Below are 22,054 nucleotides of genomic sequence, written 5' to 3'. Positions count from 1 at the left end.
AATGGAATAGATTAGAAGATACAACTACAACTACAAACACTCAGCCACCTTATCTTTTATAAAGGGGCCAAACACATTCACTGGAAAAAAGATAGTCCCTTTAATAAGTGGTGTTGGAAAAACTGGCTCTCCATATGCCGAAAACTAAAACTAGACTCATGGCTATCACCATGTACTAAGCTAAAGTCAAAATGAGTCAAAGATCTAAATATTAAAACAGAAACACTAAATCTTCTAGAAGACAAAGTAGACAGAAATCTTGAAGACACCGGGGTAGGTAGAGAATTCATAAACAAAAATTAAACCGCACGAGAAATACTTCCCAGAATCAGTAAGTGGGGTCTCATCTATTAAAGAGTTTTTGCTTGTCAAAAGAAATCTCCAGCATAGTGAAAAGAAAACCCACAAATTGAGGAAAAAATCTTAGTCAACTCTTCCTTAGACAAAGGGCTTCTGTATAGAACATGTAAAGAATTTTAAAAAATCAGGCCCCTGAAATTCAAAGACTCAATCCAAAAATGGGCATTTGAGATGAATACATAGTTCTCAGATAAAGAAATACACATGGCAAAAAAATACATGAAAAAATGTTCATCATTGGTCATTAGAGAAATGCACATTAAAACCATACTGAAATTCCATCTCACTCCTAAAAGAATGGCCAGGATCAAGAAAACTACCAACAGCAAATGACTGAGAGACTGCAGGGAAAAACGAACTCTTCCGCACTGTTGGTGGGAGTGTAGACTGGTGCAGCTACTGTAAAGGTCAGTCTGGAGATTCCTCAAAAAGTTGGGATTGGAAGTCCCATTCGACCCAGCTATTCCACTGCTAGACATATTCCCAGAACAACTAAAAACATCATATCACGTCATACATACATGTGCACCCATGTTTATAGAGCACAATTTGTAATAACAAGATCTTGGAAATAACCTAAATGCCCATGAACTGAGGAATGGATAAAAAAGATGTGGTACTTTTATACAGCGGAGTACTACTCAGCTATAAGAATGAGCACATTGATAATTTTTATAGGTCAATGAATGCAACTTGAGATCATTCTCATAAGTGAAATAAATCGAACTCACATGTGTAAATTCTGTACTGGCTCCTTAGTGTAAGAAATGGTCAGAGTACATAAGATACAAAAAACTCAATAAATACAGTGAAAGGATAAGAATCTGCTCAAAGGAGAAAAAATATTATCAGGGAAAAGGAGGAAAAACACAAAGTAAAGGAAAAGAAAAAATAGCTAAATTTGTATAAACACACAGGAGAATTAAGATGATTGTGCTACAAATTCTGTAAGTTCTTGGAACAAAGCAGTTAACACTCATAGGACTGGAATAATTTTGCATGTTTGTGTCTGGTGATCTGAGGAATTCTTGAAATTCACTATGTAAAATAGCAACCTTGGTCTGTTCCTACCACCTTATTTTGTATCTTCATTGTTTTGGGCTCTTTGCTTTTGTTATTTATTGGTCTCTTTTGTTTCTTGTTTTTCTAGTAATCTATTTGTTTTGTTTTCCCTCTAATGCAGAAAGGATAGGCGTACATGTAGATGCTTATACATGCGTAGAACTTCTCTTAAAAGAGTCTACGAGAACTGATTGTATTATGCATGATGAAATGAACAACAGTTTTGAAAAGAGACATTATGGTATCCATTGCTGATTTTCTATTGTCATGCTGTGAAATCTAGCAATGCTTTTATTCTTTGTTCAGAGTGGTTTTAGTCTATTTTTTATTCTTTAATTTCAACATATATGAAGGTATGGACAGCTATCTTGAAAAGAACAAGAGACATTACAGTAGCCATCATTGATTTTCCTATTGTCTGGTTTTACAGGCCTGTAATGCTTTCATTACTCTGTTTTGAGCAGTTTTATACTATTTTTATATGAATTTATTGTGTGTGAAGATATAGACAACTGTTCAGAAGAAAACAAGGGACATTAAGGTAGCCACTGTTGGTCTCCTGTAGTCTTGCTTTGAAATCTGTGTCACATTGTTTTCTTCTGATCTACTTTGATCTGTTTTATTATGTTTTGTTTTACCCTCTTTAAAAAAATGCTGAATAGAACAAATCAGCTCTTACCTTCAAAAAATCAGAAATGTTCAGTTACAGATTGAGTAATACATGGAAGAAATTATTGTTGCTCCATCAAAACAACACTAAGATTCCACCTCACTCCAAAAAGAATGGCTGTCATCAAGAAATCAAGCAATAACAAACAGCAGCGGCTGTGGGAAAAGAGGAGCCTTCTCTACTGTTGGTGGGAGTATAGACGGTGCAACCACTGTGGGAATCAGCGCGGAGACTCTTCAACAAACTAGGACTAGAGATCCATTCAACCCAGCTACTGCCCTTCTGGGTATCTTCCCAGAACTAAAAACATCAAGTCACAGCAAATATGTGCACCTATGTTTGTAGCCACACATTTGGTAATAGCTTAGTCTTGAAAACAACCTAAAAGCCCATCAACTGAGAAATGGGTAAAAAAGATGTGGTATTTTTATACAATGGAGTACTACTCAGCTATAAAACAGATAAAACAGAGGCTTTTATAGGTACAAGCAAGCAACTAGAAAACATATTCATAAGTGAATTAAATCAGACTCACATGTGTAAATACTGTATCGTCCCCTAGTGTAATACACTGAAAGAGTAAATACGATCCTAAATCTACAATGCTGTGAAAGGGAAAGAACAACTGAGATGGGGAAAAAGAGAAATGAAGGGAGGAAAAAAGTATTTATACACACACACACGCAAGATAGCTAAATAATTGCATGCTATTCCTATTAGTTCACAGAAGGAAAATGTGAGTGCTTATATTGTTTGATCTGTTACATACCTGTATCTTGTAATCTGAGCAAATATTTCAAAGATAACAAATGCAATATAGTAACAATTGTTAATTCCTATCATCTTGTTTTGAAACCCTATATCATTTTTATTGCTGTTTTGTTTTTATTGTTTTTTCTTTTAATTCCTTTAAAATAAAAAAAAAGTTAAAAAAGAAAAAGAAAAAAACTATTGTTGCTTGAGTTGTGAAAATACCATGGCAGTTTCTAAAAATATGCCTTTTCAGTTAGAAATACCTAGGGAGATATTAAGGGGAAAATGATATAATGCCTTGAGTTTTCTTTAACGTGTTTTTGCCAAATTCCTCACATGATGGCCCACGCCTATCCAGCACAAGAGAGACTGAGGCAGGAGGACTGCAGTGAGTTGAAGGCCAGCCAGAAACCACACAGCCACACCAGGCCAATACCGTTTTGTTGTGGCTAAAGTCCTAAGCTGGAAATGACAGCACATAAATGTTCAGCAAGCCCTACTGCACCCGATTACAGCACACTTGTGGCCACATAAACCCTCGTGGCAAACACAGCAAGCGCGACAAAAGGAGTCTCCCTATCAGTCAAGGGCACAGTAAAGGACTTGGCTTCACATCTTCCATCCGCAGCTTCTTCACCAGCTCAGGTTTGATCCTGGGTGTGACTGTTTTCTCTCTCTTCATGAAGGTAGTGCATAATAAGAATACTAGATGTTCGATTTGTACCCCAATAAAAAGACTTAAAATGACTTACAGCATAATCATAGAATATAAAATAGGCGTGAGAAGACATACTGGTGAGTGAAAAACGGCCAGTGTAGGGAAGTATGCACAATGTCCTCTCCTGAGTAAAAACACAGAAGCACAACATACTGAAAATACACGAGAAAGTAAACCATGGCTCTGTCTGGATTAGGAAAATAGAAATGATTTTCATTTTTTCCTTGGTGTCTTTCTGCATTCCCTCATATTTCCATAATGCTTATGAGTTATTTTTGAAAAAGATAGGCGTTATTTCTAAAGAGGTACAAATTTTTAAAAACTAAAATGAAACTGGAAATGTATCAGTACAGTATTCAAGAAGATCCATCATCTTCATTAAGTGTACGGAAGGGAAAGAACCTAAAGCAGATCCAGCAAGGACACTAATACAGAAACCCAAAAGTTGTGTTGACAGGAGAAAAAAATTCTGAAATGTCCTAAATTTAGTCATAAGAGTGAGCAGGACAAGGAGGAGGAGATGTGAATACATGTTTAAACTTCGCCTTGAGTCCCATCAAAAGCCCCTCGGCGCCTCTGCCTCCGCCTTATCGCTGCCACCAACCCACAAGCAACAGTCACTCCTACAGAACCCCCTCCTGGGTGTTATCTGCACCCCTTATCTGTAGCTAAATTGAGTTCAATGTAACAGCTTATACTTTACCTCCCCAAATTCTTCCTACCTACGTACCCTTAGCTCTGGGTCTAGTGCACATTTTTCCATCTGCTATTCACTGTTATTCTTGACCTGGTCCTTTTTTGTCCGGCACCTGGAATGGCTCCAAAACTCTTTTATTTCAGAGAATCTTCAGTCTTAAGAGTTTTGGTTCTACACTGCAATATATGGGCCTTCATTCTGCCCATGAATCTTCTTACAGTAAAACCATGTAAGATTAACATTAGAAATTGTGTGTGTGCCTGTGTGCGTGTGTGTATGTGTTTTGCTAGGGACCAGCCATTTAAAAAAATTTTATTTTGGACAGGTCTTGCTAAGTTGTCAAGGGGGAGACTTGAATTTATGATCCACATGTCTCAGCCTCCCAAAATGCTAGGATTACAGACATGTGTCATAGCACCCATCTACATTGGAAGTATTCTCGTTAAGTATTTTCGTAATTGTATATTTTTGCCTAAGATCCCTCCTTGCCCAAACTGCTTAGAGGAAGCATGTCAAAAGTAGTCAGTCAACAACCCTCAAAAAATGAGACCCTGTTTCAAAATTTAAAAATTTTAAGGGGGTGGTGTGAATGTAATTCAGTGTGAAGGCCCTGTGTTCAATACCCAGCACTTCTAAACAAAGCAAAACAAGAAAACAAATAGGAGCCCCAAACTCACATTACTAAATACAAATAAAGGAACATGGAAATATCAGATTAGATTTCTCATTACTCTTTCCTAATGGACACTGATGTTAGGTCATTTACTACGCAGAAAAGAAACAGTCTCTGCTTCTGAATGGATAACTTGCATATTTTAATGTAAACAATTTTTAAGATGAAAAAAGATTAAAAAGTCTACTTGAAATGGAGGTGACTAAAAACACAAAAGTTAGCAAAATACAGACAAATAGATTGGATCAAGTCTCACAGAAATCTTGTAACACCTCTCTGTGCCAATTCTGAATTTCCCTCATTTCTCAGAGCTTTATAGCACAGGTTCATTTAAACATTTTCACAAGTCAAGGGTGACTTCCCAGAGTGCAGGGTGGTGCAGCTGCACAAATCAGCACTGGGCACCAGCAGTGTGGCGTCAATGCCATCTCGGCTACTAACCTCCAACTTCCCCAGTGGAGAAATCTTTTGCCTTGCATGACAGTACTTTTATCAAACAATCACACAGCCAGAACTCTATAGTCTGCCAGAAGCAGGTTTGCTGTTAAGACTTGCCGAAGACAATCTTGGCAATGAAGAAAGGCACTGAGGGGTGGCACTGAGCTAGCCATTCTCCTGAATTAGGAATCTAGAGGCCAGGCCTGCAGATGCAAAGTGGATAACTAAGACCAGGATGAAGCTTGGATTGCATTGAAACTTTTGAGTTAGGTTCCAGCTCTACAGAAAGGTATGTTAATCACATAACAAATGTGTCTGTAGTACAAGGTTTATTAGCCTTACATTTCCCTGCTTTATCTCATCCCCTTTCAAGACTGGAGACACCAAGACAAGGGTAACTAATTTTCAGGATTTGCAGAAATATCCAATTGACAGTTTTACGATGCCCAATTTCAGATTCCCTGGTGCATTGCCCAGGACTTTCCAGTTATTGTCCTAAGCTAGCAGCCACCTTGGGTTCCAGGCAAAGGACAGCCTTGCAGATCACCTCATGATGAGGACATTCTCTCAAGTGGGAGCAAAGATCTCAAGTTCAAGAAGTCCCCTCCCCAACCCAGCAGGAGCTGTCATAATGGGAGTCCAACTGCCTCCTCAAGCAATTATAGCTCTCCCAGAACCTTGATGAAGCAGCCAGTTCCGAGAAACTGATCAATTGGTCCACAGCTTGACCAACTCTCCAGCTATGCAAACCCCCAACCTCTGCCTTTTTCCCTTTTTCTATAGAACCCTAAAACTTCTGTTAGACCTTGAAGACAGATCTTGGACTCCCTTGATCTCTGCATCCTACCATGGCCATGTTGATTAAAGCTTCTTCTGCCCTGCACTGTGTCTGGCATTCCAGGTGGGCAGCAAAGCCTGGACAGGTGGGATCTCCAGAGCCAGGGCTTTAGTGTTTCCGGCATGTAACTGGTGAGCCCCCCACAGCTAAGGTGGGGTTTTCTAACAGAAAAGGTGTGTTTCTGTTTTTTTTTTAAATACAGACACATCTTTTTTGAGGTTATATGGAAATGAATAAAGTATGCTACCAAAAATATTAAACTAAGATTCAGTGGTTAGTCTAGGAGGAAGACAGAGCTCTGATTAGGCTCTGAATCTGATATTAGAGGAGAGTGGTACAATAGTAAGGTATAGTAGAAAGAAAGACCAAAAGAGAAACCAGAGGGCAGGCAGATGCATGCACTGCCACTGATGCCAACAAGTCCGTCTCAACAGCAGTCACCAGAAAAGCCTCGTCTTTTCCCTAAGAAGTGAACTGGAGTCCTTACAGCTCCACTGCTTCTCTCCTCATTCTCCAACATTTGTAGATATTCATTCATTAAAAGTAATTGACAAAACTCTTTTTCTTATGTAATATTGTAGAACATAGTGTTAATTTTAAAAATAATGTTGAGTTCAAGACAATCAACTTAAAATGCTTTTGTATTCCAAGACAGACAGGACGCTGGTAATGCAGGGAGAGCCAGTCAGGTCTGACACCGAGCCCAGCAGCACGCTGTACGCTGTACGGCTAGGCCTGGTTGCCAACCACGCTGACCCCTGGCCCAGGCCAGGCACTAGGCTAAGCTCAGTGTAAGGAGGAGTGGAAAGTCATGTTCAGACTTAGCACTGAATCAGCAGGGAGGAAGGCTGGGGTAGAGGAGGACAGGTGGCCTATAAACAGCAGTCAGTCCTAAGGATCTATTTATAAGAGGGGAGAGATTAGGGAAACATTTGCCTACTCTGACAGCGAGTGGCAGATGCACACGGCGGGGCCTCCTTTCCACCACGCTGTAGCCTCATGACAAATGGTGCTTCTGACGCCAGTGACATTGACAATCCTTCACAGATGCTAAGACAGGAAAAAACAAGGAGCAAGGCACAAGGCTGAGAGAGAGCTCTGATACAGATAAAGCATATATTACTAAACCAAAGTGATGAGCAGCTCTCTGGGAAGCAGTTCAGAGTTTTCCAATTCCCTGCAACAAACATTAGTTTTGGGACCATGAAACAGTGCAATACTTTCACTGAGAGGGTAAGCTTTCGATGTGACTATCGTCGGAGTTCGAAGATGAAATCTTACCAGAAAATGAAAGCTATTGACCTACTGAAGCCTGGCAGCAGCAGGCGGCTGTAAGAGGCGGACAGCGTCTTACCTGGTGGTGGCTATCTTTTCTCCCTTTTTCCAGTCCCAAAATACAATACTGTGAAAATCGTCTAAACCAACCGACACCAGACATTTTCCATCGGCTGTATGAAAAGAACACAGATGTCAAACAACTCATTTCTTCCAGAAAAAAATCAAAACATTTAACTTACTGTAAAGAAGAATAAGAAACTGGCCCACAGGTTAGACTCAAATACATTAGGAACAACATATCGTAAAGGAACCACAAGAGTGAAGGGGCGACTAGCACTAAACTTCCTGTTACGTAACACCCGTAGTTCGTTGTTGAACTCAGGTGCTGACCCAGCATTCCAACAGGAGACACAGCTACGGGGGGGCCTCACAGTAGGTAACTACAACCTTGTCTGTTCTGTGGCAGATAAGCCACGTGACATTTACCAGACGAGCTTCTTGGCTTTGTGCCTGCGTCTATTTTCCAACTCTTAAAATACTCGATTCAATTTAACCACTCAGGATAAGAGCGTTACAAAACTAAATTTTACTTCCTAAGTGCCTTCAAAAGATGATTTTACAATTTAAAAAGTTTTAAATTCATCTTTTCTTTACTGCAAACATAATGTACTGGTTGTTGCGTAGGACATTTAGAAACTATAGGAAAAGAAAATGTTTAAATCTTCTCAATTCCTGGACCTCCATTTAATGCAATCCTATCCATCCTTTTCTCTACATCAATGTAGACAACAAATAAAACCAGGATCATACTGAATAATCAACCATCTTCTCTCATCTATTATATCATGAACACTTTCCCTTATCAAACATTTACAACATTACAAATGTTACTAGAATTTGGACATTTAGGCTATTTACAAAATTTTAAATATAGTGAATATATAATTAGATTTGAAATAAAAGTTGAATTGCTTTTCCTCAAGACCTTTCCTTTTCTGCCTCCTCACAAGGCCAAGTTCACGGGACATGCATCTCACGGTCAGCAGTCCCACCCTCGCTCCAGCCCTCAGCTGTGACACTGCTAGGACATGGCGATTCAGCATTGTCACATTCACCGTGTCTCTTTTGCTACAAAGGACCAGCTATTAAGGTACAAAAATACATGTATGTGAGAAACTGCTTCTCTTGAGTCTCCTGATCCACCTACTTTTAAAGACAGGATTGGAGTAGACCCCAAATTATGATAAAATAAAGAAAACTTTGTCAAATTAGAATTTCAGATAAGCAAGTTTCTTAGTATGAGCTCCATACAATATTTATATCTGTACTGAGTCTTTGTTTATATTGCACTGAATATGTTTATGTTTAAAACTACTTGTTGTTTATCTGAAATTAAAATTTAATTGAAGGATCTATATCTGGGAACCCAACCTCAAGTGCTAAACACTTTCCTAAAGTACTCCATAACCAGCAGGTGATTACTACAAACAACTAATGATGTCATTAGACTTAAATGTGATCAGATTTTTAATTGAATAATGTCTGTTTTTATGCATTTGGGAGAAGGAACCAGTAATGATTTCCTATTCATTATCAACATTATTACTTTTTGCATATGTCTTGGAATGTCCTAGTTATGTCAGCAAGCCTTGTATTTGATGATTTTATTTGGGTGCCTTCTCTCCATTTTCAGGTTGTACATTCTTTTAAGGCTCAAGGTAATCATGTTGTGTCATCCTGACAGTGAGCTGGTTTTTACTGAATGCTGATGGACTCTGAAGATGAGGAATATAAACCTAGAATGTGGCTATGGGCAGTATGAAGGGAAAGAAAAGATACTATAGGATATAGCTATAAAAATGTAATTGTTTCAATTATCATTTCTTTCAAAAACACTGCACAAATATTCAATGTCTTTTTTGTATCTATTAATTCTACATTTTAGGTTATGTTTTGAAAGCTGTACACTCATATTAATATATGGTTCTTGGGATGCAAACATTAATAACATTTAAAATGATGGTCATTTAAGTCTTATGTCTCCTGAAAGGGGACTAATAGCAAGCTGATTTTGTGGGGTAGGCAGGGTCTTCTTTTTAGAATTTCTACAGTGTCCCATTAACTTATCATCATAGTTATGTGGCTTTTTTACATCAACAAGAGTATCCTGATGGGGCAACAACTGAACAATCAGGACAGAATCAGCAGCACCTCTACAACTGTACCTCTCCCTTGGAATTCTGACTTATCCTTGAACCCTGCAGGTGTAAGCTATTTATTTCTACTTACCACACCATTTGGAAACATAATCGACCACCTTTTTATTTTTTTGTTTTCATTTGCCCAGCAGAGACCTGACCTTCGCTTTGACATTCTATTGTTCCCTGACTAGTGAGGTTTGTTTGTTTTTGCTATATTTTTAGAGTCTAGATAATGCCTTTTCAAATCTTTCCAGTCCCAGAATATATTCACTATGGATGGTTGTGACAGTCCAGAAATAATTCAAAGGCACTTAATGTCAATAGCAAAGGGCAAATTAGAAAGAGGGAAAATTTTTATTCAGATAAATATGAGTTGGTTTTCCTATTCAGGGTTCATAAAAAAATACATACATTTTCTCAATTGAACACAATGAAATTAAGTTAAGTCTTAGATGTGCCCATTTTATGGAAATCAGCATTATTTTATGAAGGTTTTTAAAAAATGTATAGATGATATTTAGGCTACAAAATATTTATATGTCTGAATGTCTTCCTTTTCAATCTGGTTTTCTATTTATATAGAAGTATTTTTTCATTACCACTAGTATAAAAACCAAGATAGTTCCACTTTCCCTTAAAGGAGTTAATAAATTCAAGAATTAGAAGTATCACTTAACTGAGGTAATACAAACTCATTCCTTGTCCACGTAATTCAGAATTATGGATCATGTCATAAAAATTGATTTAAAATGTCTTCTTTGATTTGCTTTAGATAAGTGGCAACAATAAAGACTTGATATAAGTCCCTTTTGGCACCGCCCACTGGAAAACTCTCACCCATATGCAACAAAGGCCCTGGGATTGATTCCTACTACTGCCCTTCCCCTAAAAAGGGGAGAAGAAAAATCCTTATATCCCTTCGTGTAACTGCCTGTTTACAGTCTTGTTTTACGTCATTGCCAGGACAGTGTATTTTTGTAATAATACAGGTGAAGTATGATTAGCAGGCCTCCATGAGACGTCATAGGTGCTGACTCCTAAGAGACAGGTGGCTGTGGGACAATAAGGCACAGAGATGGGGCCATGAGCTATATAACCAAGGAGCACTACATGGCTAAACAGGGAAATCTAAACAGTCTCCTCCGCGATTTGCCTGGAGTTATTAACTTTCCTGTCAGTTTTCATGTGTGTGGTTAAAGGCTGCTGCAGAACAGGGGTCTCTTGACTGAGGGCCTAGTCCATGTGCATGACCCTGCTCCTGCACAGTGAACCTGGCGGCTGGGCGGGCAGCTGGTCAGCACAGGGGAAGCAGACGAGCACACAGAAGGCTCCTGTACAACTGTTCTGCCAAAGCCACACCAGCTCCGGGGAATGGAAGGGGCGGAGAAGGCCTTAGGAGTCAGAATCCGTCACAGCCCCATCCCCCTTCACCACCAGCCGCCAATTCTGAGTCCAGAGCTATCACACTGAACCAAGAGCCAGGAGGCCTGGGGTCCAGTTGTAGATGTGCTGCTGCTGACACACGCCACATCGCTAACTCTTCATCTCTATCCTTCATCTGTAAACTGTTGCAGGAATTTTGGTCTAAAGTTGTATCATTAGAACACAAAATACTATCAAGAGAAATTTAAACAAATAGGCCTCAACTCCTGCCAGTATTGCCATAGAGAGCACAAAGATCAACCAACTACCACAAACCATCTGTATGTAACCATGAATCACACACAGTGGACCCTGGTGAACATTTTCCTGGGTAGTCCTTAATATTAGTGCTTTCTAAAACAATCAGCTCTCTCCCTTTCTACCACTGATACATGGACACTATACTTAACATCTAAGACAAAAACATAATTTTCCATAATCAAAAGTAGTTTCTTTTCTGAATAACTGAGATTTTCCCCAATGACTGTCATCTGGGGAGCAGAGACCGCCCTGCTAAAATCAAAATGCTCTTCTTATGCAGAAATACTTCGTATCTGATAAGTTCTTCATTTGCTCATTACAGGAATTAGCAGCAGTGACAGAACTTCTCCACTCTTCCTGGGATATCTGGTTTGCTTATCCTGGCAATGATCTAAGGAAATGCCTTCTGAGGGAAAGATGTCTAAGCTCAGTTAATCTCTTGTTCTTTTTTTTCCTCTAAAACTAATAATCCCAGGAGAGGTGTGAGCTCCCTGAAACGCAGAGACCAAGGTGCTGGGTGTCCGCTCACACAGACAGCTCATCTCCACACTGATGTCTTTGATCAAGACTGCGCATCCTTTTGTCTGAAGATATTTAAATTGCAAGTTCTTTAGATTCTTCTAAATATATAAATGAGAAAACCAATTCTATAGAAGAACTAATGTAATGATTATTACATTCTATTTATATCACTCTAAAGTTCCTGTCGTTCTGTTTAGATATTAATACATACACACATTTTGATATAAAATCAGTGGTAAACACTAGGGTTACATTTTCTTTGACTGGATTTGGTAAACAGAAATGTGTAACATAGTTCACATACTTGATATTTTAAATTATAGCTTTTATAAATACTACCATATTGCTAGTAGAATGGAGTTACTTTTCAAGGTCGCCTAAAAAATAGGTATATTTGATCCTCATAAACATGTAAACATTTTTTATTATTTATGTGACTTTAATATCTCTTACCACTCTTTTAAAGCATGCTTATTTACATTAAGTATACATATATTTCTCATAACAAAATCAATTTTGGGAAAAGGATACTTGAGCCATTGAGGAGTAGGACCACAAATAAACAAGCAGGGGAAACTCATTCAGGTCTGGGATAGAAGGGTAACTAAACTAAAATTACAGTTTTATATTTTACTGCTTCATCAAGGACATATGGCACTGCTATTTAAAAGGGCATACTTGTCAGATTCTAGAAGTTTAGGGCTTTGTACCCACTGTTAAGCATGTTTTCTTGAGCATTTAGTTTGCAGGCGGTAGGCGGAGCAGTTCTCTCCCCATATTTATGACTTACCCCGCCTCCCTTGTCCACCAGTGTCGATATGAACTCTTTAGCTTTGACTTTACTAATTCAGTTACCACTGGAGGTATGAATAATTTTAATAATGATGCCGCAACTGAGATTTCCATAGTAGTTTATGGGATGTGAGAATACACACAGCCCAAAAACAAAATATGACTCTATGTTGCCTTGGTCAGGGAATAAAGATCATTTTTACCTGAACATGGTTTACAATGTGATGTTCTAACAATAATGATGAGAGGCAAGACAAAGCTTCTTGAGCGAAACCTCATTGGTCATTCATCCACAACATTTTATGAGTAGCATCTATGCACACAGCACCACACGTGGAGGGGGAAAGGCGGGGCTCTCCAGTATGTGCAGGGTGCAGTAGATGTTGACACAAAGACCTTCAGTGCCACATGGATTTGACACATGCCATGAAAGCAATGACAATGAACTAATGCGTGCAGAAGGAAAGACAAGTCATGTGCCTGACAGATGGGGGGAGAAAACATTCATCCAAGTCTTAACAATAATAGGCCTTAGAGTCATAGGAACAGCCTGAGCAAAGACCAGAGGCAGGAGGTGGGCAAAGGGGATGCGGGCTCTGCAGTTAGGTCAAGAGAAAGGACCATGAATGGTTATTGGGTGGAAATGCTGCAAAGGAAGGCTGAGGCTGGACCAGGAAAGGCGATGAATTTCTACCAAAGCTTCCGTCCTGACTCAGCCAACCGGTGGAGCCCATGACAAGAATGGTAACTGTGCTTTCAGAAGACTCGAGGCGTGGGAAGGACGGACTGGAAGAAGCAGGGAGGAACAGCACCACTACTGTGATACAGGTGAGAGGAAACAATGGCCGAACAACCACAGCAAAGAAGAAACTGGGGTTGTGCAGTCACGGAATTTAGTGACTAATATTGCACATTTAATATTAAACATCTGAATGGTATTTAGAAAAAGGAAATTATAAAGAAATGTAGAAAGTTTAGGACTTTTACTACTGGTCTAATTTTATAACTGATACTGAAAATTTCTAGGTAATACCATCTTTCATGATGGACCCTCATTCTCCAATTCCAGTTTAAAGAAAACTCACTCTAAAGAAAAATTACATTCATGATGGTATTTTTATCGCACTGTGCTCAAATTTTAAATGGAGAACAAAGTTTCAGTTTTATTTTTCAAAGTGTAATTTATTTATAAAACACAATGTTATAAAGTGGCCCTTTGCAGATGATTTGTGGTTTTCTGTCTAGTTCTTTATATCTTAATTTTATATTTCTAATGCAGCGATGGGCTTGCACTCATCTGGAATGGAAATTGATCCTCTGAGTCACACTGCCAGACATCTGCAACTAAGCCTTTCACTACCAATAGGTGCTCTGGATTAAATCGCTCAAGAAAATACAGATCTTGATGTGAGCTCTGGGTAATGACTTAGGAAACGAGGAAGACAAGGAGAAAAATGAAAACATAACCTAAAGACTACGTTTTTTTACTGAGGTATTCACATATGATTCCCTGCCTCAGGCTGGGTAGCTCACATCCAGAATTCAACTATGTAGGAGGATGTTTAAAAAAAATTAAACTCAATTGCTTCTTGGCCTTTTTGCTAAGATCAAGTGTAAACAAAGACTCGGGTGTCAATAACTCTAGCAGAAGTTGGTGCTTACCTGAAAAATCCAGCGCACACACTCCTCTCTGATGTTGTCCTTTTAGCAGTGACAAGCATTTCAGAGTCTGTGTGTCCCACACATGAATGGCAGCATCTCTTCCAACCTTAAAGGACGAGCATTATTAACTATGTATGAATTATAATAATGACTTGGTTCATAGAGTATTATTATTCCATATGATTTGGGAATGGGAGGAACATTGGAAATAATCTGGTTCAAGCTTGTTATTTTCCAGATGAGAAAAAGGAAGTATTAAGCCTATAAGAGCTTGTCATAGTAACTGAGTAGAGTTACAGTAGAGCCTTGCCTGGCTCACGGCTCTCGGCTGAGGGAACTTCAAGCCTGCATTTCAACTGTCTTCTTTCTTGTCAGTTACTTGAACCTTTCTCTTATCTTCTCAGTGTTGCACAAGACTCCACTCCTCAGTCAAGAGGTCGCCTGTATGTTGTCAAGGCACTGCCTACACAGTTCTTTTACTCACTTAAATTATCTTACCCATACCTACAAGGGTTGGCCCTTCCTTATACCCTGAGAAAAATTGTTCAGCTTGACAATCTGTCATTAAGATAAAGCATACAACAAAGAAAATTTTAATAGTAAAGTGGTTTTCCTTCTGAGTATAGCAAAACTCGAGAGAGGCCATCCACATAACTGAGCAGAATCCATGCAATTCCCAAGCACCATCTGTTTATAACACAGACCAAGAAAATAAGTGCAAGTGAAAAGGCAGAGGGAGGATTAATTACTTATAAAACTCACTAATGCCAGCTAACAGAGTAGTGGTCTCTAACTTGCAGTTGGAAAGACAGCAAGTCAGTATATAACTGAATGGCTCTTACCTTTGAGGAGATTATGATCCTTTTATAAGCAATATACAAGCTACAAACCTTTCCCTCACAGAAATGCACATTTCTGGGGGCAGATTTCACTCATGCTCTCTCACCCAGGGATCTTATGAACTCCATTTGAAAGCTACAACCTGGGTGTCAGCTGTCTTATTCAACAATATCAAAACAATATCAAAACCCTTTCAAACAATATCAAAACCTTTCAAACAATATCAAAACCCTTGTTTGGAATTTGACATGTAAATATGAACAATGATTGAAGTATCTTCAATTAAAATAAAACTAAATAAAAATGTAATCTACATACTGAGGAAAAGAGTAAATTGAGACTACTTTGGACAATTCACTATTTTACCAATAAGGTAATATATCTGAGTTTAATAAATTGACTGATTGCTCTCTTTACACACTAAGATGACTGAAAAGTAGAGGGTCTGGGGTTTGAGTAGCTTTTCTTCAATAGCAGACTCAATTGAAGATATAGGCATTCTAAACAGTTTTGATAGTTTGGAGTTTTTTGCAAGGTTGTAAAATATAAGATAAAAAATGAGTCCAAATTCTTATAGCTTCAAATCTTACAAAAATAACTATAACCTAGATACTGTAATAGTTTAAAATGCTTATTAATAGTAATACTCACTGAGTATCAAGGATGTGCTAAGTATAGGGTACACAGTGATGAAGAAATATGTAATATCAGTCCTTCATGAATTGTTCACTATCATACCTCATTCCATTCATAGTTCATTGCTTCAGAGAGAATCCCTCAGAGGCTTCCCAGCAGTTCTAGAATGCATTGATTGATTCTCCTTTCATTTAAAATGACCAATGTTGACTAAATCTTCAGTTGCCTGTCTCATGTTCATTTCCACCAAGGATTTCTCAAATTTCTAACATGAACACTCTGGCTAGACCAGAGATTCTCTCTTTGACTAGATCGCCCATCTTAGGAGAGAGACACACACCTGTCCAGTGGCCACATAGTCCTTCACTGGGTGAATGGTGAGGCTAAGGATGTCATCATCGTGGCCCAGGTACAGCCTCTGGGAGTGCTGTTGCCTGTTGTACACAACAGCAACTGCAGCGATGTGGTAGACCACCTCTCCGGTTTGCGTGTAGAACAGATTGTTTCTGCAATCGTAGCCTCTGTAACTGAAGCACAAGTCCAAGCAACACAGGTGGCTGAATGAACAGTGAATTAATGGAACAGTCGTCAGAGACAAAGCAAAGCTGTAGATGTGAACACACAGGAATGGAATCCCCAGTGTTGCATGGTTGCACAAGAGAGAAATGTCAAATATGGTAGGAGGCCCTCTGGGGCACAGGTTGGCTTTTTAAGACACTGATCCTTTTAAAAGGAACTTGTTTCCAGATCTTCAGCAACTGCATGTGCTCTTCCTTAAAATGGATGTGTTGAGAACACTCCTGTGGACACACAGGCTCAATGTTCCCATCATGCCTTTCATAGTGCCCGCCTCCCTATTTGAAGGACAGAGCGGGAGTCTACAGTCACAAGAAATGAAATTTAAATTGAATTTAAAACAATTTTTTTCCTTGCAGAAGGCATAATACAATGACAAAAAAATGCAAGCACAAAAATATATGTAAACATAAAGCTTTTTGGAAGAATTAAAATGGATTTGAGACTCTTTCAAGCAGAAATATGGATGATATAAAATATTCTGCTGGATAGAAGCATTTGTTTGTATACTTTTAAAACTGATAATAGTTAGGATAAAATATTTATGGTATTTCGGTTCCAATGGATTCATTTAAATGACTGATGTACTTATTACACATCAGGTATGTTTTTCTCAAACATCTAAACTTACACTGAAAAATTTAGGTGACAGCTTTAAATGTACACAGGAATACATATAATTTTATAAAATTCTAAATGCACTGAGGAATATGTGAGGAAGGGCTTGAAGAAGACGCTGTGCGGGGGCCAGGAGAAGGCAGTGGAGATGGTGAGAAGCAGCGTGCAGCAGGGGCAGCCACCGACACAGACCCCGTGAGAACTCAGGGCCCAGAGGTGACCGTGCTGCAGAGTCCCCGTGACAGCACAGCCACAGGGGCGAGAGCGACTGCAGAGAGGAGGGGACCTCTGGGAGCCTAGCACCAGGCTGGGCACAAGCTCAGCAGACACAAGAGGGCTCGCGGGGCCCCAGCACAGGCCACCCACCCGTGTATGAACTGCAGCTTCAGGCTGTCCTCAGGGGCCTTCTCCCGTTTGAGGAAGGGCACTGCATGGTTTTTCTCCTTACTCTGTTGCTTTAGCTGAGGTAGATCTTCTTTGTAAACCTTAAAGTACAAACAGAAACAGCTAAGATCCTTTTCAGGTTTCAAAACATTAGCATCTTGACATTGTTGGGAAACTGCTTCAACGGAACATTTTGAAAACTAAGACACGAGATCAAATATTACTGTCTCTCAATGAACAAAACTAGCATGAAGTATTTTTAAGTATATTAGGTTTATATAGTAACAAATAAAATTTTTAAAAATAAAATTTATTGCATTTCACTTCTTCTAAGGTAAAAAGAAGTCTTTTGATGATTCTGACAACTGCAAGATAAGTCTTTTTTTTTTCTTTTCCTAAGGTTGCTCTTTGAGAGTCTTTTCCTTTCCTGGCCCCATGCATCTTGACAGCTCAGGCTGCAATAGTAAAACTCACTTTCTTGGCCTGGCCTATGGCCAACAATCTGCTACCAAGAGAACATTTCCTACAATTTAGCTTAAATTTATACAAAAATCAAAGTATTTACCATATTTTATGATGTAAAATCAAGGAATGTCCACTTAACACATTGTAAATGAAATATAATTACTCATCTTTATGAAGGAAAATTTTCATTTGATCAAGCTATATTTGAAATATTAACACATCAGGAAATGCTATTATAATAAAAATCCCTGTTTAGGATTTGATCAAAAAATCATTTTTTAAAAGCCAGAAGAGTGGGGGCTGGGGATTTAGCTCAGCGGCACAAGCGCCTGCCTTGCAAGCAGGCAGTCGTGAGTTTGATTCCTGGTACCGATAAAAAGGAAGAAGACCAAAAAAATCCAGAAGAGTTTACTGTTGACTATTTTGCTTCTCCAGTGCAGACATAATCAAGTAAGCTTTCAAATATAATTACTCATGTAAATTGATGGTGCTTTCTTTAGGGCATCAATTATTTACCTTAGAATATTGAATTCTAAGGTATGTCTACTGCTGTTTGCTCAGTCTTACAATCTCTGTGGGCCTCAATTTCCCACTTGTAGAATGTAATAAAACTAATCCTCTAGCTCAGGAATAATTTAGGAGTGCTGTGAGCATAAAACAAACATGGAAAAAACACAGGTGAAAACATAAAAAAAATAAGATGCTAGGGGGATTGCATATGTTTAAGAAGCGTTCCAATACAGTGATGCTTTTCATTTTAAACATAATTTTATTATATAAAAACATTTCAATTGGAAAAAATGAGTTTGCTTTCTAAATTTTATGTCCATGCTGCTTACATCTCATTTGTCCTTGATATAAGGGTATACTGTTTAGTGTTTTCATATTACCACATAAATAATTTTCTTTTTAATTCTTTTCTTTAGTAGTTATACTGCATGCTACATTTACCAATATTTAGTGTCCAGCTGATTTAATCAGGAGCTTGACCCAAACCATAAATTTGTACTAGTCCAATTTTTCAAACACTGAATCAATAAGTGATGATTTTAGAAAGGCAAAACTGTAGCCATCTGAAGAACAGTAAATTCAGTGTTTCTACAGAAGCAAATCAAGTGGTATACAGCAGGTGTGCTTTGGAGAGAAGTCCACACCAGCATTCTTACTCTCATACCTCGGCAATACAGAAGTGGACAAGAGACCGTCAGAGTTACTCAATGCACAGCAGCTACCACAGGCCCGCGGGGTGCATTTCCCTGAACAGCTCCGTCAGCAGACAGATCTCAACTCTGACATCTTATTTACTCTGTGTTTATACACAGAACCTACTTCACTAACCTTACAAATGACAGAGAACAGAAGCCCTGTGGTCATCACCACCACAAGGTGTCCTGTGTCCAGTTTGCTCTGAGGATTGCTTTAGCACTCACTGCTTAGTGGTAAGGTGAAATATCAATTTCTAGACAAACTGGGTGCAACTGACCACCTTTTGACTAGAGACAACCCCTTACGAGAGAGAGAATGCACACTGTAATTGGGCTTTTACTTTAAGTACATGGATGATGGTTGCCTATGTTCCAAGGAAAATGAGGATAGCAGGTCACACGAAAACTACCATGTCCTGAGGATCCCCATCCTGAAATCATAAACTGTAATGATGAAGAGAGAGAGAAGAGAGGAGAGGGAAGACGAAGAAAGGGGGGAGGGAGAGGAGGACGGAGCAGGCAGAGAGAGAAGAGGGGAGGATGGGGAGAGGACAGAGAGAGGGGAAACTGGCAGCTTATATGTACATTTTTCTATAAATTAGGTAGGGAAATGACAGTAGGAAGCAAAAAGTTAAAGGTTCCATTTTAGAACTTTGCAACTATCTTCCACTTATTTTTTTAATGATATAAGTAAGCGGATGCTTTAACTTTTACCCTGTTTTCAGAGGATAAGAAGTGCACATTTTTTTCTTATTTTTGCCTTAATTTTCTGCTGCTGAAACACCATCCATCTTCAGAGCAATGTCCAAAGCCAGCAAGCTCTAGGTTCTGGCTATGCATTTCATTGCTCTCTGGCTACTAACCTGCCGGTCATAATTGATTTGGGTTTCTTGCTCAATATCAGAGTCCAACTCAGGCACATCAGATAAATCTGAATCAGATTCTTCACTGTAGGAATCAGTGCCACCTTCTGCAGAAATATAACTCATAAGAAAGAAGCAAAAATTCAAACACTCTAAACAGCTAAAATATTATTTAAAGTATATTCTTCTACCTTAGCCAAGTGAATCAAATTATAATTATACCACTGTTTTCCTTTAATATAGATTCTTAAAAACATATTTCTGCCCTTCATCTTTTGGCTAACATCCCAACCTTGACCCTGGGAACACTAACAAATGGGGACACTACTTCCCCGGGGCAGACAGAACATAATCTACTCTTCTGTTAGCCCGTAGGATCCTTGGGTTTCAGGCCCTCCTTTTTTTTTTTACCGGGGATCGAACTCACGACTGCCTGCTTGCAAGGCAGGCGCTTATGCCGCTGAGCTAAATCCCAAACCCTCCTTTGAGAAGTACGAAAAGGTCCAGTTTCACCAAAGACAAAGTGGTGGCAAAAGGAAATCCAATCACTTACTTCAGCAAAGATCTTCTTTTAGCCCACCAAGTGCTGCTAGGCCCCATGGTCAAAATCTCTGCAGTACCTTTTTTAAGAACATAGTTGATGTTTTTGTTTGTTTGTTTGTTTTGGAACTGAGAGTCGAACTCAGGACTTTGCCCTTGCCAGGCAGGCACTTGTGCCACTAAGCTATCTTCCCAGACCCTTCTAAAAACATAGTTACTGAAGTCGCTCACTTGACTTCCTCCTTTGTTTGCTGACATCAAGCAGATATTAATAAAAAGACTACACAGCCACGGAATGGAAACACATGGGCCCCGACTGCAGCTATGTTTTGATAGCATTACGGAGGCAACTTCCATTCCCAAGGTTACCTCGGACTCCCAGCCTGGCTGGGCAGGCTCACTGTTCATTAAATTGTCTTATGCAGGCTGATACATTTGCTTCCATGCTCTCTTTAAAAGTTTATTTTCTCATGTAATCCTTAAGCTTTCAACTTGCATTTGGCACAAGCAAAATCCTTTGAAGGAAATTATCTAACTGATGATATTAATCTCAAAAGTTTATTTTTATTTTTAAATTAAAATTTATTATAGTAATGAATTTTTCAAAGTGGCTTTCTTTACCTCTAACATAGATATTAGAATAATTTTTGAAATATTCCTTGAAATATAAATAGACATTGGAAAGTCACAACTCATTTTACCCTGGGGTGCCGTTTCAAGCATATCATTGCTGACACCTTCTGGAATAAACCTCCACTGGAAAACCGAGTGGTCGGCCCCTCCTGTGCTTAACACCCACTGAAAGTCATGAGACCAGCGGACATTTGTGACGTGTGCAGAATGGCCCACATATTTTCTGAATTTGGCTCCTGTGAAGATTGTGTTTTAAAAAATTAGTTATGCAAAACAAAAAACTTACTAGTTAAGAAAGCACATTCCTACTTAAATAAGTAAATTCTTTAAATATGTTAGAAAATTCTTAGTCTTACAATATTATACCAAATAAGAAATGCTCCAAAAGATAACTGAAATATTTCATTATGCATTAATCTGAGGACAGGCCTTAAAATTCAAGCCCAATAGCCAACAAACTCATCTGAACCTATTCCAAAGAACATTTCACTGCTTCACTGATTCTGAAAACAAATGATCAACAATGAACATCTTACACATTTTTATCTATGTGCACAATAAAACAGGTAGTTCTTTACAATAGGGAAACAGAAAATAATTCTGTGCAAATCGAAGTCAAACCACTATTTGGGGGTCATGCAGACCTAGAGCTGTGAGAGTGCTTTAATTGGTTGCTTCAGTCAGTCAACTCCAGCCCTGGGTGGTGAATGCAATAGGAAAAACTATTCAAAGTTATTATATTTATGGTTAAACTATTGCAGTAAAGACTCCAGCGTATGCTCAGAATCAGCAGGATAAAAACAATACACGTCATAACAAGCAGGACCCCTCTTCTGTGCAGACCTAGAACTCCACAGGTTATGGGAGATCTCACAATGTCGGCAAGCAGCCACCCCACTTTGAAAACCCTTCTACCTATAGCAGTTTTTCTAAAAGAAACCCCATCA

At 38.8% G+C, this 22,054-nt stretch overlaps 1 protein-coding gene across 15 annotated transcripts in view; it reads right to left on the bottom strand.

Moving 5' to 3' along the window:
* The window catches only part of Eml6 (EMAP like 6), a 316,759-nt gene that overhangs the window by 111,866 nt on the left and 182,839 nt on the right, over positions 1-22,054 (bottom strand). For 14 of the 15 annotated variants that reach the window (XR_010040546.1, XM_063229384.1, XM_063229383.1 and 11 more), the window contains 6 exons: positions 21,176-21,343; positions 19,935-20,041; positions 17,384-17,502; positions 16,164-16,350; positions 14,348-14,453; positions 7,564-7,657 (listed from right to left, as the gene is read on the bottom strand). Coding sequence is in view for 14 of the 15 variants with exons in the window: in XM_063229384.1 (XP_063085454.1) it covers positions 7,564-7,657; positions 14,348-14,453; positions 16,164-16,350; positions 17,384-17,502; positions 19,935-20,041; positions 21,176-21,343 (781 nt within the window). In the remaining variant the exon portion in view is untranslated. The remainder of the gene's footprint in view (positions 1-7,563; positions 7,658-14,347; positions 14,454-16,163; positions 16,351-17,383; positions 17,503-19,934; positions 20,042-21,175; positions 21,344-22,054) is intronic. The other variant, XM_063229386.1, reaches the window with a different exon arrangement.

Source organism: Cavia porcellus, unplaced genomic scaffold (genome assembly GCF_034190915.1).
Source record: "Cavia porcellus strain 051 isolate PalLab524CR breed Dunkin Hartley unplaced genomic scaffold, mCavPor4.1 scaffold_18, whole genome shotgun sequence".
Lineage (NCBI taxonomy): Eukaryota > Metazoa > Chordata > Mammalia > Rodentia > Caviidae > Cavia > Cavia porcellus.
This window is presented reverse-complemented; position numbering and strand designations above follow the sequence as displayed.